This window comes from Chiloscyllium punctatum, chromosome 3 (genome assembly GCF_047496795.1).
Source record: "Chiloscyllium punctatum isolate Juve2018m chromosome 3, sChiPun1.3, whole genome shotgun sequence".
NCBI classification, from domain to species: domain Eukaryota; kingdom Metazoa; phylum Chordata; class Chondrichthyes; order Orectolobiformes; family Hemiscylliidae; genus Chiloscyllium; species Chiloscyllium punctatum.
Genome location: NC_092741.1, coordinates 99,819,559 through 99,845,851, shown reverse-complemented (window position 1 = coordinate 99,845,851; position 26,293 = coordinate 99,819,559). Strand labels below are relative to the sequence as shown.

Sequence of the window (26,293 nt, the reverse complement as noted above, 5' to 3'; positions counted from 1 at the left end):
TGATGAAATTGCGTGGGTATCCGTTTTTGGCGAATACATTGTATAGGTGTTCTTCTTCCTCTTTTTGCAGTTCTGGTGTACTGCAGTGTGTTGTGGCCTTTTTGAACAGTGTCTTGATACAACTTCTTTTGTGTGTGTTGGGGTGGTTGCTTTCATAGTTTAGGACTTGGTCTGTGTGTGTGGCTTTCCTGTATACCTTTGTGGTGAATTCTCTGTTCGGTGTTCTCTGTACCATCACGTCTAGGAATGGGAGATGGTTGTCCTTTTCTTCCCCTCTGGTGAATCGGATTCCTGTGAGCGTGGCGTTGACGATCCGGTGTGTGTTCTCTATTTCTGTGTTTTTAACTCATCCACAGATTCAATCAATAAGCACATCGACCTGGACCCAATATACCGGCCACTGCAGCGGACAGCTGGAACTGACAACTGGAAGCGGCAGATTCAAGCCACTATAAATGCCGGAGGAAAGATCACAGAAGCGCTTCGCAGGAGGATCCCAAGCACTGAGGATGTCACCTAGACAGGGGACGAAACATCTGAAACACACATTCCCAGCTCGGCGAACAGAAACACAACAATGATATCAATTTGTCTGATATTGATAGCTAGAACTTTCTCAGCAGAAAGGGGAAGAATGACACCTGCTTAAGGATAGGCACTTGGGAAAGTGGGTTGGTAGGTTTGAAGTAAAAGATGTCTAAGTTAACAAATAAGCTGAGGTTAAAAACACAGCCTGCAGCATGAACCTGAAGCAATGGAATCTGAGTTTTTATTATATTTAATTAGTTGTAGTCAAATCACCAACATGACAAAATATGTCTAATTAATGAACTGTTGTGTCAAGTTTTTTCAAGTTAGCGAGAACTCTTGTTAAGTATTTTATTTCACTTGTTCTCCCTGTTATGATTGCATTGTTTGAAGTGATGATTATCTTTCGTAATATACTATATCAGAGATTGAAGGATCATGTTATCGAGCTTTATAAAAACATGAGGGCCATGAATAGGATAAATAGTCAAGGTCTTTTCCCTGGGGTGGGGAAGTCCAGAACTAGAGGGCGTAGGTTTAAGGTGAGACAGGGAAGGTATAAAAGGGAGTGAAGAGGCAGCTTTTTCACACACTGGGTGGTGTGTGTATGGAATGAGCTGCCAGAGGAAGTGATGGAGGCTGGTACAATTACAGCATTTAAAAGGCATCTGGATGGCTATATGAATAGGACCGGTTTTGAGGAATATGGGCCAAGTGCTGGCAAATGGGACTAGATTAGGGTAGCATCTCTGATCGGCATGGATGAGTTGGACCAAAGGGTCTGTTTCTGTACTGTACATCTCTATGACCCTATGAATGGTTATGACAGTGTTTTATACAGTGTGGGTTTGCCATGTACAGTGTTTTTCCGTTTGATATATATGTGTATTTCCACTCTGAACCATAATATAATGAAAATAAAAGGTCTGAATAGATATGAAAATGTATTTTTCCTCACCGCACTCAAGTTTCATTGTGTCCAATCATGCAGGAATTATGATGGGATTCTGAATGAATATTTGGTCTTTGTCTTCATTTTCAAAGGCATTAAGAGAATTGGCAAGTTACAAGGTAAAGAGGTAGACAATTGGACTGACTAACTATAGGTACGACTGAAAAAAAGATTATCATGGTAAAATTGGAAAAGGCACTGAGCTCTAGTTTTAAGCATTGTGAAGTGCTGAGGGGTTAGAGAGAAAATAGCAGAAGCTCTGAGAACAATCTTTTAAATATCTGTGGATATGGACATAGTGACAAGTTCAATTTCAGATAGCAAATCTGCTCAGAAGTTGAGAAAGTTTAAAACTTGATAATTATAGATCAGCTATTCTAACAATGGAGTTAAGTTCTAGAGATCAAAAATACTGGATAGAATTCAAATGCTTTACAGAGGGTCCCCAATTTACAAATGTCAATCTTAGGAATGCTTGTACTTGCCTCACGTGCACCTTTAAATATTGGAACATATTTCCTGTACTTATGAACTGCTACTTTTATGTTGTCCTGCATTGGGTTCAGACTTGCATATAGATCAACTTGTGAACATACTGAGAATTGGAACTCGTTTGCAACGCAGAGGTTGCCCATGTGTTCATTTAGGACAGCTAGCATGACTTGTAATAAACAAAGCTGTGACTGGCAAAATCAGAGTTCTTTTTGCAAATCATAAAAGGTGTTAATAAAGGAAATGCAATGGATGTTGTCTGCATTGAATTTCAAAAACATATGGTGCTATGTAGTTTTTAATATTTATTTGAAAATTTTAAGTGGCGTGCAGAAGACATTCATAGGCTATAGTTAATGCACAAAAGAAATGAAGTTTTGATCAGATTGAATGGTAGCACAATGATTATGCTTCTGAACAAGTAATCCAGACGCCTGGGCTCGTAATCTTGTTACATAAGTTTAAATCCATCAGCTGGAGACTATGAATTCACTTTCTCAATCAATTGGAAAGGCAATTCATTCATAACCTTGAGGTAAAGAAATCTCCTAATCTGGCCTGGTTGAGATGTGACTCAAGACTGCACACAATGTATCTTTCTCTTAATCACCCTCAAAAAGATCTGGCAAGTTATTCATTCAAGGACATTTAAAATTAGCCTTGTTAGCAACGCACACATCCCACAATACTTGGTTGGTATTGCAAGCTGAGAACTAGGCTGAATATAGAAACTTCAAAGAGGAATTGGAAAAAGATTGAGAAACAGAGGATGTGCCTGAACATAAAAAGAAATCCAAAAACTTTTGTAGGCATACAAATAGCAAAAGGTAGTCAAAGGATCTGAATGTTTTGCTTTTCCTTGGTAAAAGGAGCTGGAGAGTCAATTAGGGATCAAAAGATGGATTTGTGCATAAAGACAGTATAGTTAAGGTACTTAATGCCTACTTTGCATTTATGTTTACTGAGGAAAAACATGTAGTTCATATCATTAAAATGAATGATGAGGTAGTTGAGTCACCGGCTGGACTAAAATTTGTTCAAGAGGTATTAGGAAGGCTGGCTGCACTTAACATTGATGTCACCAGGGCCAGGTTAGACATATCTTTGAGTACTGAGTGAAGCAGCAGTGGAATTTGTAGAAGCACAAGCCAATGATGTTGCATTCATGACATTGATACAACAGTTTTGGTCCCACCAGAATTGCTCAACTTCCAATCTCATTGTCATTTTGGTCCAAACAGAGACAAAAGAGTTGAACTTGAGGGGTCAGCTGAGAGTTGCCACTGTTTTTTGACCTAATATCCAAGAATCCTAGGCAAAGTTGGAGTTTCACAGTGATCAGGGGAAAGGTTCTCCAGTGATTGAAATCATACCTAATGTAAAGGAAGATGGTTGTTACAAGCTTAATCACTTCAATGCTCAAATATTGCTACAAGAGTTTTGCAGAGTAATGCCCTAGGCCCAGCCAGCTTCAGTAGATACTGCTGATGGCACAACCTTCAGTATCATTTCTGATTTTTCAGAGATGAAAGCAGTCCATGTTCACCTACAGCCAGACCTGCAAAACATGCTGGCTTGGGTTGATAAGTAATATTTAAGCCAGCCACGCAATGACTGTCTTCAGTAAACAAAAATTTGAATATCTCACCTTGACATTTATTGACACAAGCATTGCTGAATCCCCCCACTGTCAATATTATGGGATTATAATTGACCAGAAACTGAATTTGACTAACTTCATAAACATAGTGGCTGCAGGAACATTGGAGGCTGAGAATTCTGCAATGAATTATTTATCTCCTGACGATGTAAAGCCTACCCACCATGCACAGGGTACATTACAGAGTATGATGGAATACCCCCACTTGGTTTGTGAATACAGCTCCAACAAAACTCAGGAAGTTCATCATCCAGGACAAAGCAGCTTGCTTGATCGGCACTTCATCTACCACCTCACATATTAACTCATTCCACATAGAATCATAGAGAGGAACTGCATGGAAACAGACCCTTTGGTCCAACTCTCCCATGCCGACCAGATATCCCAACATCAATCTCGTCCCACCTGCCAGTACCCGGCCCATATCCCTCCAAACCCTTCCTATTCATACACCCATCCAGATGTCTTTTAAATATTGCAATTGTACTAGCCTCCACCACTTCCTCTGGCAGCTTATTCCATACACTTATCACCCTCTGCGTGAGAAAGTTTGCCCCTTAGGTCTCTTCTACATCTTTCCCCTCTCACCCTAAACCTATGCCCTGTAGTTCTGGACTCCCCCTACCTCAGGAAAGCGACATTGTCTATTTATCCTATCCTTTTCTCTCTGGAGAGGAGGAGGAAGAGAGGTGATCTCATCAAGGTGTACAAGATAATGAGAGGCTTGATAGAGTCAATAGTCAGAGGCTTTTCCCCAGCAGAGTCATCAGGGACATTTAAGTGACTGCTGGACATGCACCTGGATAGCAGTGAATTAAGGGGTGTGTAGAGTAAGTTATTTTATTTTACATTAGGATCAATCCTCGGCACAATGTCGTGGGCCAAATGGCCTGTTCTGTGCTGTACTTTTCTATGTTCTGTCTACGCCCCTCATGATTTTATAAATTCCTATAAGGTCACCCCTCAGCCTCTGACGCTGCAGGGAAAACAGCCCCAGTCTATTCAACCTCTTAAAGCTCAAATCCTGCAACCCTGGCAACATCCTTGAAAAGATTCAGAAAAGATTTACAAGTTTCACAACATCCTTCGGGCAGTAGTATGTACCATCTATAAGATGCACCACAGCAGCTCTGCAAGGCTGTTTCAACATCATTTTACAAACCTATGGCCCCTACTATGTAGAATAACAAGATGTTCATTGTATAGAAACACCACTATGTGCAAGCTTCCTGCCAAACTTCGCACAATTCTGATTTGGAGCTCTGTCACTATTTTTTCATTGTCACTTCAGCAAAATCCTAGAATTCCTTTCTGAGCAGCGCAGTGTTTGGGTACATATATCAGTTAGACTGCAGTGGTTCAAGAAAATGAATCACGATCACCTCCATGTGGACGATTTGTGATGAACAGCAAATGCTAGCCCTTGATGCCCACGTCCCATGAAAGAACATATTTCACAAAAGAACAGGAGAGATCTACTCTAAAAGCAAGGAAACCTTCATAATGCATTGGTTTATTCTCAACTGAAGTATTATATCTTCTGGAAATTTATGAAGGCATCCTAATTGCAGGATGAGTGATGTCAGTTATGTGCATGGACTTATGTTGTTGAGGTGGTGGTTAAATAATGGTTGATGGAAAATTTGACAGAAGTGTTCAAAGTCATGAGGGGTGCTGGACAGAGTAGTTGGGGAGAAATTGTTCTCATTGATGGAAGAGTTGAGAACCAGATGACACCTACTTAAAATGGTTAGCAAACCAACTGGAAATAACATGAAGAAGAACTGTTCCACATACTTAGCAAATGGTTATAGTCTGGAATGTTATGAAGACCGGTACAACAGTAGCTTTCAAAAGAAAATTAGATAGTAATTTGGAGAGAACTTTTAAAAGACGAAAGGTGAAATAACTTAACCATGCTATGATTCAGATTCTGTTCAGTTCCAAACTTTCTGTCCATTCGAAGAATGGTGTCCAATCCATTTAAATAAAAGGAGGTAGTGTGTTGTTTGTTTTTTAATGCCTTCTGACAGATTAAAGGACAGATTTGCTTGCAGTTTAGATTTTTATTGTGACGTATCTGAAATGGATTAAAGTCCATGTCTGTCAGCTTGTTTGAGATGACCATAAATTTTTAGAATGAGCTTTTATCTTTGGTTGACTGGCTTACAGTTTAAAGTGGGGAAAAATTAAGGTCTGCAGATGCTGGAGATCAGAGTCTAAGAATGTAGTAGTGGAAAAGAATGGCCGGTCAAGCAGCATCCGAGGAGCAGGAGAGTTGACGTTTTGAGCATAAGCTGACGAACAGTTTATGCTCAACATGTCAACTCTCTGGCTCCTTGACTGGCTGTGCTTTTCCACCATTACACTCTTAGAGTTTAAGGTCCCTAGCCAACAGAGAATGTGGAGTACGTTTGACTCCCTTGCAGCAGTTCACCACATTGGAAGGAACTGTCTACCTTCCAAATGTAGTATTTGTTGAAAACACATGGGAGTATCTATACTTAATGTTTTGAAATCTGTTGACGGGCATTGTAATATTGACTTCTCACTTACACTAACTCTTATTCATTTCATTGAATCATGCAGCAAAAGGTGAAGGGAATGTGACCCATCGTTTTTATACAGCTCTTGAAAAAGCAATTATGCCTTATCTATTGGGTTTTGTCCATAACCTGGTAAATTCCTCATCTTCAAGTACCTATCTGATTCTCTATTAAAAATATTTATGGAAACTGCTACTGCCATCGTTTCACATAGCATGTTTCTAATCCTGACAATTTGGAGTGAAATTATTTCTACTTATCTCCTTTCCAGATTTTTTGTCAGTTATTTTAAATTGATCTTCTCCATCTATTTTACGAAATCTATCTGCATCTTGACAAGCTCTACTAAGTCATCATTAGTCTTCTTTGTCCAAAGGAGAGCAGCCCTAACTTCTCCCACACTCTGCTCGTGACTTAAGCCACACATCCATGATAACCGGCTGGTAACCCTCTGTCTTTGTTTTAAAGTGTGATGCCCAGAATTGTCCACAATTCTTCACCTGAGGCCTAAACTGTGATTTATTATGTTTTTTTTTGTTTTTAGATCTTGTAATTTATAATACTAAAAACTCATTGACACGTTTTGAGAATTTGTGAATGGGGGCACTGTAGTGATCTACAGTTGTCAAAATCATGACCATTTTTCTTGTTAAAAGAAGTTATCTTTTAGTTTATTGGCTGGAGCCTTAGTTTATTGGTGTGTATGTTCAGTCCACCAACTGAAGATGAAGAGAAATGCAAAGTGACAGTCCATTAAATCAGAATGTAGTAGCTAGGGTTCTCTGTTAGAGGCTTAGATCTTATTGTTGTTCATCAAGGTACCAGAAAGATGAAGACAAAACTTCAATAGAAGGTAGGTTAGGTCTTTGAAGCTGAATCTATGTCAAGTCTTTATTGTTTAACCCAAACACACAATGATGACCTTGCTATTGCATTTGCTCTGCCAAAGTCAAAACCCCAGAAAAAAAGATTGTAATTAATTTTAAAGTGACTGTAGGAACATAAATTAGTTATTGTGCAATATGTATCAAAGAAATATTCATTTTGTAAGAAGAATAAGAGATGGAGATTTTGCATCCAATTTATTCTTTTTCCTTATGGAAAACAAGTAGGTTTCCACAAAGCATCTGCCAAAGCAGCAGAGTTCAGGTCAGTAGCTTAATAGAATGTGGAATTGAGGTCAAATTCCATAAATTGCCTTTCATTGCTCCATTTAATTGGCTGACAAAAGTAAAATTCCTAATGCAGGAGAGGATTGTTTGATGTCATGGAAATTGAGACAGTTGATATTTGCATGTTGGAGTAATGAATTTAACAGGATGCAGTCAAAAATGTGGAGGATAATTTGATTGTTCAACTTAATTGCTCTTGTAATTTGAAGTAGAATTCTTATTTCTAATCTAAAACTTTTGGTTGTAGATTAGGCATTAATTTAGTATTGCCTCATCTTAAAAGTTCTGTCCTCAATACAAATTACTTTATTGTGCATGTTTTTATTTGGATGGATCATTCCAACAGAAGATGGATTTTGTTTGATAACTGGAAGAGAAAAGCCACCTTTTGATGGTCAGCTGCTTTAACAGAAAGAAACTAAAGGCAGATTCTTGACAGTCAAGCTCATGTGCAGGAGAAAATGAGGACTGCAGATGCTGGAGATCAGAGCTGAAAATGTGTTGCTGGAAAAGCGCAGCAGGTCCGGCAGCATCCAAGGAGCAGGAGAATCGACGTTTCGGGCATGAGCCCTTCTTCTGAAGAAGGGCTCATGCCCGAAACGTCGATTCTCCTGCTCCTTGGATGCTGCTGACCTGCTGCACTTTTCCAGCAAGGGGTAAGTGCATTGAATTTTTCAATGCTTGCTTTTTAAAGTAACAGCTGCCTGATAGTGTCCCTCTGATGATGCCACCTATTTGCTTCAACTTCATTATTGTTTGGAAACCACCAGTCAGCTCTGGAGTCAACTGCTTGCAACAAGTAATTCAGTTTATTGAAGAATAAAATCATTGTGTAGCAATGCTGTAAGTGGCATCCTTTGATCAATGAATAAGAGTCACAAGAGGGATACTGGGAAACAAGAACATGTATGGAGGCACAAGTTGGTTAAACTGATTTGATTCACAGAAAGGGAACGACCCTCATTTCTAAAAAGGAAATATTTCTTGTCAGAGAGCCTTGTAGAATGACTGACTAGGTGCATTGCACAAATTCAGTACACAGTAGATATTATTTTTATATTCAGTATTAAGAAGGCATCATAAATCTCATTTGAATAAATGCAAAAATCTTTGGATCCTGGAAATCTGAATCTAATTTCTTTTACCTGTAATACTTGTATAAAATAATTGACAATCAAGCTTGAATCTCTATCTTGATCAGTTACTTCTAGTGGTAACTGAACATATTTAATTTTCCCTGAAGTAATACTCACTTGGATAAATGGAAACTAATTAAGGAAAGCAAGCACAAGTGTATGTATGGTAGATTATGTTTAATTAATTTGCTGAGATCTTTGACGATGTAAAAGTGAGGGAGTGGTGAGGGCATTGCTGAGTATATGTTGTGCATGGACTTCCAAAAAACATTTGTTAAAGTGATATGCAGCAGACTTGTGGGAAAAATTAGAGCTGATGGAACAAAACGGACAATTGCAACATGGATATGAAATTGGCTGAGTGACAGGAAATAGATTAGTGGTAAATAGGTGTTTATTGGATGGAGGACATTGGTCTTCCTGATTTATATTTGGGACCTTGACTTTAATTTTCAGGGCACAAATTTAAAATTTGTGGATGATAGAAAGCTTGAAAGTGTTGTGAATCATCAAAATGATTGTGTAGAACATCAAAAAGACAAGTTGGTGGAATGGGCAGACAAGTAGCAGATACAGTTTTATGAAGAGAAGTATGAAGTGTTTCATGTTTGTAAGTAGAACATAAAAAGGCATAAAATGAAGGATACTAATTTTAATAGGGTTCAGGAACCTGTTTGTAAATGGGCATAAATCATTGAAGGTGGCAAGGCAAGTTGACAGTGTTTAAGCCATTATTGATAAAGCTTCAGATGCCATATAAATCTTTAAAGTATAAAAGCAAGAGTGTGTTGTGTTTATATGGAAATTTGATTTGGTTACAACTACATTATTGCATCCTGTCCTGGGTGCCACATTTTAGGAAGGGTATAAAGGCATTAGAGAAGGTGGAAAAAATACACTAGAATAATTGTAGAGATAAGGAACTTCACTTAGAATCATCTGCATGGATAGAACATTTGAAATAAATGTCCAGTGCAAGTAGGCAGCTCAGATAAGCTGCCCTAAGTTGATTTTTAGGGTTAGAGATAGTTATTGCCTGGCAAATGTGAAGCTTGAATGCTCCTTGCTGTTTATCTGCCAGGTTTGGTGGTTGTCCAGGATTATTGGACTGCTTCAGTATCCACTTTGTTATGAATGGTGCTGAACACTGTTCAATCATCAACGGAAGTGTCCCCAATTCTGACATAATGATTGAGGAAAGGTTGTTGATGAAGCAGCTGAAGGCCTTGGACATTATGCTGAGGAGCTTCTGCAAAGATGTCTTGGGGCTGAGGTGATTGACCTCCAACAAAAACAAACAACATTACTTGTATTACTACATCCAGTGGTGAAATTTCTTGCGATTCCCATTGACATAGTTTTGCTTGGGCTCCTTGATGCCCTACGAGATCATATATTGTGTTGATGTCCAGGGCAGTTTTTCTTTGCTCATCTTTGGAATTTAGCCCTTTTTCCATGTTTGGACCAAAGTTGTAATTAGGTCAGGCATGAATGACCCAGTTACACCTTAACTGATCATCAGTCAGCAGGTCAGGCGGAATCAGACCTGCTGAGCTTTTCCAGCATTATGTTTTTGTTTCTGATTTACAGCATTTGCAGTTTTTTTCAGTTTTTATCAGTAAATAGGTATTTGTTGAGCTTATTAAGTATTGCTTGATAACACTGTTGGTTACATCTCCCATCACTTATGATATAGTAAACCAATAGTAATAATTGGCCAGGTTGGATTTGTCCTGCTCTTTAGGACAGGACAGACCTGTTAATTTTCCACATTGTTGGCTTGATACCAATATTCTAACGGCACTAGAACTACTTGGCTAGAGTGGCCTGTTCACAAATTCATATTGTAATGATACTTTCATCATTGTGGCTTTGAGAGTATACTGGATGCAGGCTGAATCAAATTAATTCCAGAGAGAATTAGATTTGATCTGAAAAGGAATAATGTGCAGCTTTGGGAAGATGGGGAATGGTATTGGTGAAGTGCTCTTTGAGAGAGCTGACACAGATGTAAAGGGCTGAGTGCTTCCAGTACTATACTGATTCTGTGATCTGTTAGTTCTTAAAACCATTCTTTGGCAATATGTTTAACAAAAAGTGTACATGGTAGGGTAGTAACTATCCAAATAGTTATAAGTGGAGATATTAGTGATTGCTTAGTAGTAACAATAATATTAACATTCCAGTAGTGCATGAATATAGTGTCAATCAAGTTGTTGTCAAAACCATTAACAGGTGGCTAGACGTTCAATGACTTAGTTTTCTAATACTCAGGCACACCAGTTTAGAAACTCAAGTATTAAATATAGCATTTGTGTCCAGAATTATAGTGGAGGAAAGCAAGTTGACATGACTGTTATTTACAATAATTATCATTTTAAATCGTCATTATACCTTAAAGTGAGTTAATGTTACAGCAATTGTACCTATTCACGCTGCAAACAATATTCAAGAATCTTAACCATGACTTCCTCTTCGCTACTTAGGAATGATGTCTTGGTGTTGATCTGGGGTGGGCAAAGTTAAAAATCTCACAACACCAGGTTATAGTCCAACAGTTTATTTGGAAGTATGAGCTTTCAGACCGCTGCTCCAAATAAATCTGTTGGACAATAATCTGGTGTTGTGATTTTTAACTACTGAGGAATGATTAGGCTGTTTTTGGCAAACCACTGAGCCACCTCTGGGTGGAACTCCCCTGATATCCTTTCTATCAGAATATTGGGGTTTCTGCCAGAAGCTGTTCCAAATTTCACCCAATTTCCAGACTATAAAAGCCAATGGTGAATTCAATCTGTAGTGTTTAGATACAAAATATCTAATGGTGAAGGTTTGATAGCAATGTAATGTCTACACCAATATGGGTGTAGGCTGTCTGTATAGCAGTTCCATGAAAGTACCTCATGTTCTTCTTAAGATTTGAGGCCTTTGGAGATGAGCATTTCACTTAATGCCATTTGCTGAACATTTGACCTCTTGAGTTTCAAGGAGGAATGTGGAGATGGGGAGCTGGGTCAGCATGGAATAAGTATAAACATACCAGGAAGTTTAGATTCTTGCTGTAAGCTGGTCATTTAAGGTTTCTAAAAAGACTGAAGCATTTTAATAGCGAATGGCTCCATTTTTAGCCATTATTGCTAAAATTAATTTTGCCAAAAGTTGGTCTTGTAGGATAATTTTAATGCCATTTCCTGGCCTCTATTTAATGCTGGCAATTATATTAACAGCTTTTTTGAAATCTTAGAATTAGTAGAAGTATAATGGAATAATGTTAAGATTTGGATGACAAGTAAAGATGATCGTGGGCAATACAGAGGTCGAAAATAATAACTGTACTTGGCTTCTGGTAATAAATGAAAATCTCCATTTGCCTGAAGCTCCTGCTTATGTGTTTCATCCAAATCCTTACTTGTATTTTGCTTGAGGCACAGAATGATTAATGTTACTATTGGCCCAAAAAAAGAGAAAAAAAAATCCTGGTTTTAGATTTTGTTGCTGGGTAACCAATGCCTGGAGCTAGAGAGAAAGAATGTATTTTTTTAAAATAAGGTCCTCAATCCCCTTCAATAATTCCCCTCAATCTGTTCAGATCTTTCTTTGTGCCTGTAATTGGATTGAGAGTGTAATTGTGAATAGATTCCCAGTGTAGTCTGGAGAAATCCAATCAAGATATTTTTGAGGTGATAGATCAAATGACTATACTTTCTGCAGCCCACTTTCTGTGTAATCTTAATTTCATTCTTGCATTCTTCCACTTTCCTGTTCTATTATTGCCCATATTCAACAGTCCATTCTGTTATTCCTGCCACTGCTGGATTAGAACCACTGACAGACAGAATCTCTCCTCCCATTGCAGCAATTCAAAGAATCATTTACTCTATGTTGTTCCTCATTTTTGAAATCTTCTGCCCTCCCAACCCTCCCTTCCCACTGCACTTTTGCATGCAAGCACAGGATATGTTTTTTATAAAACGAGTTCCAGGTTTTTCTAACAATGAAAGAATGCCAATACAGTTCTGATTTAATGATGTGTAGCTTTGGAAGGAATTTGCAGGTGGTGGTTGGCTTTCCTTGCTCTTCAAGCTTGTAGGTGTCTTGGTGAATTTCTGCTGTGCACTTTGAATGTGATCCACATTGCTGCTGTGCACCCAGTAGTGAAGAGAGAGAATGTTTTAAACTGCTGGATGGGATGCTGATTGGACAGGTGTTGAGTTTCTTGCGTGCTGTTAGAGAAACGTTCATGCAGGCATGTGGAAAGTATTTTACTGCAGTCGTGTCTTGTGTCATTTTCACGGTGAGTGGGTTTTGAGAAATTGAGAGCTTGGTATTTGCAACAGAATTCCTAACTTCTGAACTACTCTTGTAGCTATAATATTTATATGGTTGGTTCAGTTCATTAGTTGAGGGTATTAATGCTGTTGAACATCATGGGGTGATGGCTTTCTTGTTGGAGGTAATTAAGCGTAGTCATTGCCACCTCACTTCTATAATTCAGCTCATTTGGCCATTTTGGATCAATTCAGCTCATTTGGCCATTTGAGATCAAAGAGGTAATGAAGAATGAAGCTGATTTTTTCCCTTAGCAGAACCCAAACTGAATATCAGTGAGTAGGATTTTGCTGAATATAGTACCATTTAGTAACACTATCAAAAGCATCTTCTGCAATTTTCCTGATGGTTAAGAGTAAACTGATATGGCAGGGATTGGTTTCATTTGTCAAGTTTTATCACATTGTTAGGTAGATTGGTTTGGCTATGACCACAGCTAGTTCTGGAGTAAAAACTTCAATACTAGAACTGGGATGTTGTCAGGGTCCATAGCTTTTGTAATATCTGATGTCTTTGGCTGTTTCTTGATATCTTGTGGAGTGAATCAGATCATCTGAACACAGGCATTTGTGAAGCTTGAGATCTCAAGAGGAGGTTATTGATAAACATCCATTTGGGTCTTCTGGCTGAAGCTATTTCAGCTTCATCTTTTTGTGGTGAGGTACAGGACGATCCATTATTGGATATGGGGCTAATTGTTTCGCTACCTTCTCTTCTGGTTACTTCTTTGTCCAATGCTATTATGACTCGATGTGGCAGAACTGCCGAATCTTAATTTGGCCTGTTTAATATGAGATTGTTTGCTGTTTCATCTGTTTAGCATCCATGCAGGTTTGCATGTTATTTTTTAAGTTTGCCTGGTGCTGCTCCTGGCGTGCTTTTCTACATCTTTTCATGAACCAGAGTTGAATCCCTGTGTGGAGAAAGTGAGGACTGCAGATGCTGGAGATCAGAGCTGAAAATGTGTTGCTGGAAAAGCGCAGCAGGTCAGGCAGCATCCAAGGAACAGGAGAATCGACGTTTCAGGCATCAGCCCTTCTTCAGGAATCCCTGTGTGCTACGTTTTTCTGTCATTCTATTGACAGCATTTGCTTTGTTGGAAAATGTAAAGCTGTGAAACTTGGTAAATTCAGTTTTCTGTTTCCATAGTTTGAAAATATTTGGTGTGCAATTACCAATTTGATTTAATGGTAATGCTGTTTACTAAATGATCTTGTTTTTGCAAATCATTTTATGTAAGGCCATTTTATCCACTTTTATAAAGAACTTTGCATTGCTTATTTTTTTTTCTAAATAAAGCAAATCCAAACATTCACATAACAGGCACCCATATGAATTATTATTTGTTTCTTCAACACTGATAAACTGTGGGCACATATGGGTTGAGAACATGATCTTGGAACTTGGGCTTTGTTATGAGAGGCATCAAGTGCAACAAGAAACAGGTATAAAACAATGCCTATAAAACAATGCTTCAACGTTAGTTGGAGTATTATGCTCAATATAGAGTACAATATTTTAGGAAGAATGTGAATGTTTAAGGGGGTGGAGCAAAAAGTTTAGAATAGTTCCAGGGGTGAGGGCCTTCACTTTCTTGGATGGATTGGAGAAGCTGCAGCTCTTTTTGGAGAAGGTTGAGAAGAGATTCATTGGAGATGTTCAAAATTACAATGTGGCTTGAATCCGCAATTTTCTGCCTGAAGGGATGGTGGCAGCAGATTGGATAATGCTTTTTAAAAAGGGGTTGGATAAGCTGCTGAAGATAGAATGTTTGCAAGGTGATGGGAGAATAGTGAAAGACTGGAACAAGTTAAATTTCTGTTGTAGAAATGGCATAACAGATCACATGGCCATCTTCTTTGTTATTACCATTCTATATCTGCATGATTTTGCAAGAATGTTTCACTGCAAGCTTAAAACAATTCTGCATCCGAAGCATATTAGTAAATCTCCAGTTCCAAACTTGGGTCAGTAGAATTTGTCACTTCAACAATTCTGTTGTTATTCTTCATCTGTCTGCTTATGTTTTTCAAAAAGATTTTAAGCAAAGACTGATGATAAAACTCAAAAACATTCTTCAGGTTAATTTGTACAGTGCCAACACAAGCAAAATGATTTGAATATAAAATACACAATGAATTTAATTAGGTTTTTAAAAAAACGGACAAAGGAAGAGTGCAGCAAGCCATCAGTTTATCTTTGTTCATTTTTGAGTTTTTTCCTCAAATTAAACAAATTAATTTTGAATTATTTTAACTTGTCAGGCAAACAGCAGGATTATGATTAACGAAACTTATGTTTTGTTATGTGCCTCATAAATTAGGACTCTATCTATATCCCCACAACTCAAGTAGCACTAAATTCAATATTTGCACAGTCCTGGATTTTGCTATCCTCGGTTGTGATGCCCATTCCTTCCCATTCTCCTCTTTGCTGACAGAGGACAGAAATTTATCATATTTGTACACATTCTCATCTTAATTTCATCAAAAGTCATTTTGGTTTTTGATTCTGGCATCTTTCCCAAATGCTGACAAACTCCAGATCTCCACTCAAGTGCTATCAATGGCAAGGCTGCCTGACCCAAGTAACTCATGCTCTTCTTGGTGCTGCTGTAGGCCGGGTATCATCTCCAGTCAATACATCGTGGATTCTGATTTGCTAAGGACCTTCAGCATTAAAATATCATGGTTTTAAAAAATTAATTCTGTAGGTAAACAATGTTTATCTAGAGAAAATCATTCCTTGAAATTTTGTGAAAGTAATAGAAGGGTTGTCAATCATCATTCCAAAAAGCCTGATACTTAAAGCATCACTCAGAAATCATGGATTTTTACATGTGCACTGGAAATCCATGGTCCCAGTGTTATCATTCAAATTAAATAAAACCTTGATGTTAACAAAACTGCGTTTTGAGTCATTGAGAGCGCGTCCACAATTTTTTTCCCCACTGATGTAGCTCCTGTGTAATTTAAACCTGAACCTAGAGTGGGGTATGACTGACTTTAGAGTGAAGAGTGAAAAACTTGGGGAACTTTTTGTCTGCTGCATTTCAGCGTCTGTTCAGTCCTTGACATTCAAATTGCAATGCACACATTTCGGGTGAAATTATTGGTGATCTTTCTGTGTCTATGCACTACTCTCATATTTCAAAATTAGATTTGTATGTCAGATGCTATGGACTGTGAACTCCAATTGAAGGAAACATGCAGGTAACTTTAGTTTCATCAAATGTTCTGATGTATGTGTGCATGATTAAGTCATTTTTTGACTAGGTTAAGTGTAACCTAATTTAAGCATATTTTTAAAAATAACCTGTTTTGTTGCATTAAGATAATGTCTATATTTTAGGCTGGCCTTGTTTTTTTTTATAAAGAAACTTGTATAGATTGCATTGATATTTAATATGAATATTTTGTTCATACTTTCCTAGGTGTTTTTAACACCAGCATGGCTAATATAATAGATTAACTGTGTACAGAATACGTGGTGCAGACCTCACTTTAAAATAATTAAAATCAAAACCTTGTCAAGACTGATTTTCTCAAAGAAACATAGCATGTGGTTAGTTTTACAGGCTTTGTTTCATTGTGATTTGTTCGAATATATTACCTATGATTTGATCCTCCATTCTATGAAGGCCTGTTGCCTTCTTTCATTTTAATTATAGCAGCTGATGTTCTGTTAGTACAGTGTTACGCTGCTTTATGATGCTATTCATTGAGGCACTAGTTTTTGCATGTGCATAAATCAGCCATATCTATTTCTGCATGCACAACAAGGCTAACCTATCTTGGACATACTTAGCCAGTTCCTGTCTATTGAGCCTAGGCTTGTCCGTTGTTAAAATCTTTTGAAGGTGTTTTAAAAAGTGTGACTTTAAAATGGCTTTCCTATTTGATGTCTTGTTTTTTGTAAGCATCTTCTATCTAGTGCGGCACAGTTGCTCAGCAGTTAGCACTACCTCACAGTACCAGGGACCCGTGTTCAATTCCAGTCTTGGATGACTCTGTGTGGAGTTTGCACATTCTCCCCATGTGTGTGGGTTTCTTCTAGGTGCTCCGGTTTCCTCCCACCATCCAAAGAGGTTAAGTGAATTGGCAATGCTAAATTGCCCAGTGTGTTCAGGGATGTGTAGGTTAGGTGCATTAGTCAGGGGTAAAATGTAGAGTAATGGGGTAGGAGAATGGGTTTGGCTGGGTTGCTTTTCGGAGGGTCAGTGTGGACTTGGTGGTCCAAAGGTCCTGTTTCCACACTAGGAATTCTATGATCTTCATCAGTGCTTTGGCTTCACCTTTGTATGTCAGAAATAGGATGTGTTAAGTAATGCATTATTGAGTGATTCTTGCAAGGATAGTTGTGCACTTCTGTTGCTTTTAAAACAGTAAATGTTTTGCTGTAGAGTTTTTACGTCATGATTAGTGCAAGTATTTGATGTTGAATTTTAGATTATCTATCCAATTTATAGGTATTACAGTGGTCAAATCTTTGCCTGCTTCTGAAAATGAGGGCTTCCTATGTAAATATTTGAAGTCAGAATCCTACCTGTGAAGTGGTTGCAATTATTGACAAGTAAATAATATCTGGGAATGGGTTTCTGATGTTTCCCTCTCAACTTCTTCAGTAACCATTTAAATAGAGTGCATTCTGGTATATTGTACCCTTGCACTATGGAAAATTGCGCTGTAGAAGATCCCTCCAGAAAATTGCTAGACATGTTCAGTAGAAAGTTAGCATTATCCAAACAATGACCACAATTTGTCAATCACATTATAGCCAATTTGCATCAACAAAACACATTTTATACCAGAGTGACCTGTATCTTTTCATCACAACTAGAATTCACAGTATTGGTTTTGGCCTTAGAAAAGAAGCAAGAGTTAACCTGTGTGATCCAGATAAAAAAGACAAACACATGACCAGTCAATGTATGCCTGGTTGGGAGCTTAATCAGCTAAAATTGACATTTAACAATTCCTGTTGCATCTCCATGCCAACTATAGTCTGTCTAATCAGCACTCTCTTCTAGTACTATATGAACTGATGCTCCATTTCTAAGTTTGGTTTCTTGGATTGCTGTCCTGATAAGTGCACGGCAAAACATTCAACTTTTAGCAATGGGAAAACAGCATCTTCAAATAAATTAAATTAAGTATCTTTTGAAGAGTGAAGTGATTACTTTTTCAGTAGAAATCCAGATGTGAGAATTGACTTGCGATAAGTATCAGAAGCCAATGTTAAAAACACATTTCAGTGTCTTCCGTTCTTATTTTACAATATTTAATTTCAGAAAGGTCAATGCTGCTATTGTAAAATGTATTATACAGCCAAAGAAATTGTCACCTGAATTATTTTGCAGTTGCTTTAATGTGCAACAATAAAGGGAAATATCAAGAACTGACTTGGGAACTGTACTTTTACATTTTGTTGCCTTGCCTTAAATAGGTGTGACTAACAGAAATTCAGCATTTTTTTAACTCTGAAGTTAATTTTTAAAAAAAGCCTTCTTTATTTAATGCTTTATTCAATATAAAACTTGCATTTATTGCAGCTTTTACTTCTTATTTAATCTAATTTAACTTAAGATTTACCTCTTCATTTAACTTCACTATACCTTAATTCACATTTAACCCTAACTCTTACTTTAAGTTTGTCTTGAATTAACTACAACCATGATTCAAATGAAGGGGGGCCAACTTTGTTCTTCGTGTGGAGCTTGCCTCGTGATTCTTTGTTCTCTCTGAAGGTTCCTACAAGGCATGTACTTTTCAAATGTTTTGGAGGTTTCTCCTCAGAAAGTTTTTGTTCTTTTAACTGAGCTGAAAATATGCTCCGTTTCCAGAAAGATCTCTGGCATTCAGACAATGAATTGATCAAAGCTTGATCATATTGTTCAATCCCAGCAATGGAGTTTATGAGTAAATGTTTGGGAGCCATAAGTTTTGACATTCTATACTGCATATAAGGTAGGCTGGTGCTAATATGCTTCAACATATCACGGCACTTGCCTTAATTGTTCGACACAGGAAGTGACAGGTCATGGCAGAGTTTAAGCTAGCTGGATCAAATTTTCCAGCGTGCTTGACTGTAGCTCTTAACCAGTTCTGTAATTATTTCTGCTGCTGGCCACCTGACCACAAGCTGTTAACAAACAGCTATGAAGATTGTTTGGCCTCAAAACTGAGGCCCAGAATTGTAGCCTGGCTATTGTATGCTGATCATTCATTTGTGCACAGTGGGAATGGCATTTAACCTTGAAATTGTGCACTAATTATCCCCATGGGAGAACAGCACTTTGTTATCCCACACAAAGTGCATCCTACTCCAGCAAGGTTCAGAGCAAAGGCAGCTCATTGTTTGAATTATTTTGACACTTGTTTTGGTTACTTTCATCCTATTGACGTAAGTGTGGTAGCTCAGAAGGAAGGGAAATCTCATTTTGTTAAAATTCCTCAGAAGCGCTTAGTGCTTACTTTCTGTCCAGTGTGTATAATCCCATTGTGATCATATTGGTAGCGCCATCTTTGTAACAGGCATCTGTCACTGCTGCTGCTTTGCTGGGCAGTGGCATAGTGCTGTTCCTGTACGTGCAAGAAACAGTGGTATTGATGATAAACTCAGCCAAATCAAAATCAGTCGTGCTTTCATGTTTGCAATGTTCACTAAAATATGGCAGAATGGTAATGAAATAATTGCATTGTTCTGAGGAATTTTGAACAAGAATAAAACCGAAAGAGATGAAGGTGTTTCTTGTTTCATTTCCTCAGCCCCCTAACATATTTCAATGTTTTCTATTGTTCTCTGTTGTGCTTTTTGTGTTGATCAGCTGATGTTTAATAATGAGACCTGGTTTGCAAATTATGTAACACTTCTGACACCTCCTAGATGCCCCAAAATAATTTACAGCCAATACATTTTAAACTGTCTTGTTATTGATTTATTTATTGTCACGTGTATGTTGCAACAAAATACAGTGAGAGGTGTTGCATAGTGTTGCACCATTCTCCAGTGCCATCTTAAAATATAGAAAAATAAACCAGAATATAGTCGGAAAACGAATAAATAAAGAAAAATGTTCAATTTTATAGTCCTCCTTGCCAAATGCTCCGCCCAGGCCTGGTGGCCAGACACAAATCCCCTTCATCACGTCGCTGCCACTGGAACAAAAGTCTGCCACTTTTCAGTAGCAACTGTCCTCCAACAACGACTTCACCATTGAGTCCTTTTCCGGCCTTGCCAATGCCAATGCAGATGCCACCAGATATCATACCAAACTTGACTCCGTTGCTGCTGTAAGTCCATTTCGTGCCCACTTTGTTGATGCAGTCATTGCTGATGCCACCAGGTTTTGTACTAGACCCAAACTTGCCTCCGCCACCTCCATGAATCCCCGCTTGATGCAGGTATCGCTGGGAGCCCAGACTCATCTCCATCTCGGCAGCAATGAGTCAGTGGCAGGCACACCTCATCAGAAGCTGCCAGGATCCCAAACTATCCTCCGCTGCCTCCACAAATCTGCACTGCTCGGCCTATTTGCCGATACCAATGGATGCCTTTGCTGCATTGATGCTGAGAGAATGTTTCTTGATGGAGATTCCTTTCGCTGTGAAGAAGAAGTCCTTCATGTTGCAGAGCCAAGGCCAGGGCCAGATCCTGATCACACCAAACTGGCAGACACTCATTCCTATTAACAGAGTGAGATCACATCAGAGGTCCCCCCCCCCCCCACTCTCCCGCTCTCTCTCCCGATCTCTCTCTCTCTCTCTCTCTTCCTGTCTTGCTCAGCTCCTGCTATTGTGTCCTGGACTACTTGAAGCATAGCCCAGAAATTGAATCTCAGATTATTATCCTGTATGAGGATTATTGTTGCTTTTGGTAGTTATTTTGAATAGCCTTGGATCTCTCAGGAGTTAGCTATTTTGATGAAAGGTACAGTGTTAATTTGATATCAATGTATTCAGTTGGGATGTTGAGGAATATGTTACATTTTACACATATGTATGACATATATTTTATGCATTTCCCTGAAATTAGAAGATCACTTCTTTCCTCAAATATGGTAGTCTTTGCACTTACAAGTGTGATTCTTTTTATTAACAATAAAGCTGATGAGCAGAATGTTGTCAGAAGCTGCTTGGATGCAAATTCAAAATTTTGTGTTGCTCATTTGGTTAGTTTTTGACAATGATATTTGTAAGTTTTACAGGGTTGCTTATGGAGCAGAAAGTGTAGTAAATTCAAAACTATTATTTACAGATGTTGCTGTATTTTTAAGAGATGCTACCAATTATCATGGTTCATCAATTATTTTTCTGTGGCAGTTGATCGGAGAAATGAAGGCAGCGATATAATGATCAGTGTCTCTAGTCTAAAAGAAGCTGAAGTCAGTCTCTGGAATGCCCAACAGGAAGAGATGAACATTACATAATGAATGGTAATAGAGAAGTCACTAAGTAAAAGAAGAGGCTATTAGGTGATATTTTTCTCTGGCAACTTCACAACTGTGTGCTTGGCTTTTCCAATTTCTCATTAAAATATTGTATTGTTATTGCTAGTATACTGGACACCAATTTGAAGCATAAACCAGAAGTTGAATCTCAGATCTTCTTCTCCTGTATGGATTATTGTTGTCTTGAGTAGTTATTTTGCCTGTAGACCATTGAGGAAGTTCTCCATTCTCTACAACCTTACAGTCGCCTAAAGTTGTCCAGTAAACCACACCTGTCATGTTAATTTTAATGAATTTTAAATTTCAACCAGTGACTTTCTGAATGGCCTTGGATATCTCTGGAGTCATGTTAGCTTTTTCAGGTGGAAGCTACAATCTTAATTTGGTAAGATGTATTTGGTTGGGATATTAAGGCTGAACACACTTTTAAGAAAGCTGAATTAACCACTGTGGTGGCAAGTTCATTTATGAAGCACTATGTGGATTCTGGGTTTGCATAACACTTTCTGATGAGTCTTGTTCTTACTTGCGATATTTTATGTGTGGTAAAGTATCACATCCTACATGGGTTGGTACATCAATCACTTTGTTTCAGCAGCACTTACAATGTTGCCAACCACATATCAGCTAATCACAATACAGTCATGATTTGGAGGCTGGAGAGCTTGCATGGTCTTTTCTAACCAGTTGCTTGGTGTCTAGAGGTTGAAAAAGGACGGAGATATTAATCTGGTAGTTGGCAAAGTTTCATTGAAAGTTAACTATTATAATACCTTTTAATATTAATGTGGGGTAGCAATGTAATTAAATTGCTTAACATTGGAAACCTTTTTAAAAGTAGACTATTTTTATCTCTTCTGTTTACAGTTGATCACTAAATTTATTTAAAATGGGCCTTTGAAACCAGTGAGACCTTGAATTTGGGAATGAAAGTTGAAGGTAGAGGTTTCTGTTTATTAATGTGGCCACACTGACAGCATAGAACAGATTTAGTTGACCAAAACTAGGGAAAGTGGTTGTGGATATTTTCTGATAGTGATATTTTTCACTTTTGAGCATGTATTTTTGTGAGTTGCTTCCTTCAAGAAACATTGTGTAAATTAAGTATTTTCACTCATACATCTTAGTTTTAACATTATTTTTGTTTTAATTTGTCTTTTTTTAAATGTTTCCTATGCTGATTTCATTTTAATTAATGTTTTTGTTTTTTCCTTTTCTCTCCTTTCAGGTTTTACAGAGTTTCACTGATGTCCACTCATAAGAACATGGTCACCATTTTTGTATTAAAAATAGAAGTATTACAGGTTTTGCAAGAAGTTCAATGGAAAATGAGTTAAATAGGTGCTTGACTTCTGTAGTTATAATTGAGGGTGTAAATAATTACCATTCAGAAGTTGGAAGTATTTCATTTTCTACAAGTAAAAGATCTAATGTTCCATAAATGTGACAAATTGCCTTTATCTATTAGCATTGTGTACTGACATTAGATTAGATTCCCTACAGTGTGGAAACAGGCCCTTCGGCCCAACAAGTCCACACCGACCCTCCGAAGAGTAACCCACCCCCTTATGACTAATGCTCCTGACAACTGTGGTCAATTTACCATGGCCAATTCACCTGACCTGCACATCTTTGGACTGTGGGAGGAAACCGGAGCACCCGGAGGAAACCCACGCAGACACGGGGAGAATGTGCAAACTCCACACAGACAGTCGTCCGAGGCTGGACTCGAACCTGGGACCCTGGCGCTGTGAGGCAGCAGTGCTAGCCACTGAGCCACTGTGCCACCCCCATTATTCATTTGGCCATTTTAGAATTTTCATGTTGATGACTTGTATTTTTCAGCTGTATTGTGCAAATTTTAAATCAGTTGCCAAAATTGAAGAGAACAGTTAACAAGTTGCCAAAATAGCCTAAATTTAAGATCTCTAGAACTTGGTATTGCATAGAATTTTGATCATTTCATAGATTTTGATCTTTTGTGTTCCTTTTTTTAACTGCTTGCAGTTCTATAGATCAGGCAAACAGGACAGTTAATTAGAAGATGTGTTTCCTTTTGGAAGGAATTTTAGAAGGCAGTTGAGTAATTTTTTTTAAATGAAAACATGGCAGTCAGATGGATTTCTTCCCATTTGCAGCACCACTGAGGGAGAACCTATCCACATGTGACCCAAATTGCCATGATGTCAGTTGAAATAGTGGTGTATGGACTTACCTTCTTCCATAAAGAGATCTTGATTGATTTTAAAGCATGGAAAAATTAATTTGAGAGAAAGTATCATCTGTGACCCTTTCTTAGTTGTATAAACATCATATGGAGAAAAGTATGTTAATATGTGAAGTTGAATAAAAATTGACTTGACTGTTGTAAAGTTATGACTGCTTAAAAAAATTTTGTATATTATAGTTATCTTGGATGTCATCAAGTTGTACATATTTTAGCGCAACTTTATGAAGTAATCTGCCGATTGGCCATAATGGTCTGAAAATGTCTGATCTCAGAACCTTGCATTCTGAAGGCTTGTGTGGCACAGTGTTAGTGTCCTAACCACTTGGTCAAGTGGCCTTGGTTCAAGTCCACCTACCCCAGTGATATGTCATTTTATATCAGAACAGATAGATTAGAAGTACACACACAAGTCATCTGTATCATTTAATAGTCATCTATATCACTTGTTTCAAAACAAAACTTGAACAGTTTGACTTTTCTGAGTTTGATCATCTGTTTGTAAAAGAAGAAAGATCTGTACAAGATTTGCTAATTCCCAAATATTTTGACAATTCGTTTAATCATAAGATTAAAATATTGAAGATATTCAACTTTGACCATCCAATGGTATGCAATGGTAGCCACTTTTGAAAATAAGTTATCTGTTGCTGTCCAAATGTAAAACTTAATAGCATGTTTTCAAAGTTGACAGTTTCAAGAAAAAAAAATGAGTAAATTCAATTTTGGATTGTCAGTTGGTCAAGGATAGAACATTGGAGCCTACTAATTACTTAAAATGTTATTATTTATAATGACACACATTGCACTTTCAATAAAATAAAATACTTTATTTCTGCTCCTATCTCATGTCCATTCCTTGAATGTAATTATCACCCAATTGATAGAGGATTAACAGATTATGTACTCCAATTTTTTTTCCTTCCAGCTTTTCCCATGTTTTCTGGGTTTGTTATAATTCTGGCCAATCACCTTAGAGTCAACTTGTTGGATTTGGCAACTGTTTTTACAGTTGAATGCCCTTCCTACTTTCCATGTATCCTGTGCTGGTAACCATAGTTTTTTTGAAAAGCAGTTGCTTATGCTCTTAACTCTTACCATAAGCACATTGGAAGACTTTCCAGATTGATGATTAACTTGTTTCTTTGTGTTGTGACATACCTTCCATAGCCATCAAAGTTTGAAGAGGGACTTGAATGTGGACCTTCTGGCCCAGTGGTAGGGATGCATCCTGTGTGCCTCAGAGCCTTTTGAAATAATTTTATTTTTACTTTTTCTGTGCAGTCTCTGCCTATTAATAGAATCATAGCTGATCTTCCACATTAACACTATCTTCCCATCCAATCCTGTATCTTTTGGTTCCATCAGTATCCAAAAATTCATCGGTCTGTTTTTGCAGCTATGGGGATAGAGAATTCCTAAGAGCGACTGCACTTTGAGTGAAGGATCTTTTTGTGTTTGTCTTAACTGGCCAATCTCCTCGTTTGAGATGGTTATCCTTATTTTTATTAGTTTCACAATCTCCTCATTAAGTCACTTGTTCCTTTTAGCAGGATTTTTAACTGCCGATAAGAAGGTGGGCAAATTGTTTTCACAGCTTTTAAGGCTTTTGCTTTGTGTTATCATTTTGTCACCTGATGACATCATTGGCTGACAAATTCCAAGTGCATGACAATCAACTACACACCAACTCATTCCGAAGACAGTATGTGTCTATCTTGAAGTAAAGGATAAACAGCACCTCACTGAGCTGGAGGTTATGAACCCAATGAGAAAATACTCCTGGTGCCTTTGACGTTTCTGACACCATCTATTCCAAGTGAAACATGTCTGAGAAAATTGATGTTTCTCCTGCAGTCAGTTTATGTCCAAAGTATTGGTTCTGGTTTAATTTATGTCTGCGGAGAGCACATTGTCAGAGCGAGAAACATAGGCTTTTATTTAGGGGATGTAATCCTGTCCAACTGGGTAACTTGCAAATTGATAGATTTCCCAAAAATAAGTGCCTTTATTGTCTTCCATATCGGGTTTCATTTGATTATTTCATGGAAGTGTTTACTTAGCAGCATGTAGTTTCTGGTGAGATACATCAGTTTCTAAATGTTTTCTCCAGCTACTTTGCACAAATTTTCTTTTCATTTTATATTCTTTACCTTTGGATCGATCATCGAAGTTTAATTAAAATAACATTTTAACCAATCTACTATATTGCACATTGCTGCTTGTCTTCTGATTCTGCTTGGTTTGATCTTAGTCATGTGCCCGCCATGTAGTATCATATTGAAGACTTTTGAAATTCCAAATATCCCAGCTAATACATTATCATTATTTTCTCTTCCTATTACTTTTTCAAATAATTCAAAAGACTTGTCTCTGCCGTTCTGTTTGGAAATTTATGCTTACAATTCTTTTGCTCGTGGTTTCTGCTCTTTTTCTATTTGATCTTTGAATCAATATGAATGTTAAGCTAGCTGATTCACAGTTTCCTCGACTTGCTCTACTTGTAACATTCTGGCATGTTTGTTTTTCTAATTACATTTATATATGTAATAGTTGCTGTGATTTTCTTCCTGAGCTTTGACATGTATAGATGAAGTTTATCTCAAGTTTGATCAGTTTAACAATTAGTTTTCCCCACATCCTTTTTATCCTAAATGTATTTGCATCTGTTTTCATACGAAAGAGCTGCAAACTCAACTGCCTGATTCTCTGCTCTCACTGACCTTCACATCCAGTCTTCTCCTCTGAGACATTCGTCCAACTTCCTCTTTGTTCTTTTCATATGATCCAATATTGTACTCA

At 37.8% G+C, this 26,293-nt stretch overlaps 1 protein-coding gene across 5 annotated transcripts in view; it reads left to right on the top strand.

The window, feature by feature from the left end:
• LOC140463425 (XK-related protein 6-like) overlaps window positions 1–24,329 on the top strand; it is a 77,104-nt gene extending 52,775 nt beyond the window's left edge. For 3 of the 5 annotated variants that reach the window (XR_011954678.1, XM_072557337.1, XM_072557346.1), the window contains one exon: window positions 22,493–24,329. Coding sequence is in view for 2 of the 5 variants with exons in the window: in XM_072557337.1 (XP_072413438.1) it covers window positions 22,493–22,601 (109 nt within the window). In the remaining 3 variants the exon portion in view is untranslated. Of the gene's footprint in view, window positions 1–356; window positions 3,206–22,492 lie in introns of those variants that run through there. The other 2 variants (XM_072557381.1, XM_072557355.1) reach the window with 1 other exon arrangement.
• Window positions 24,330–26,293: the final 1,964 nt, after the last annotated feature.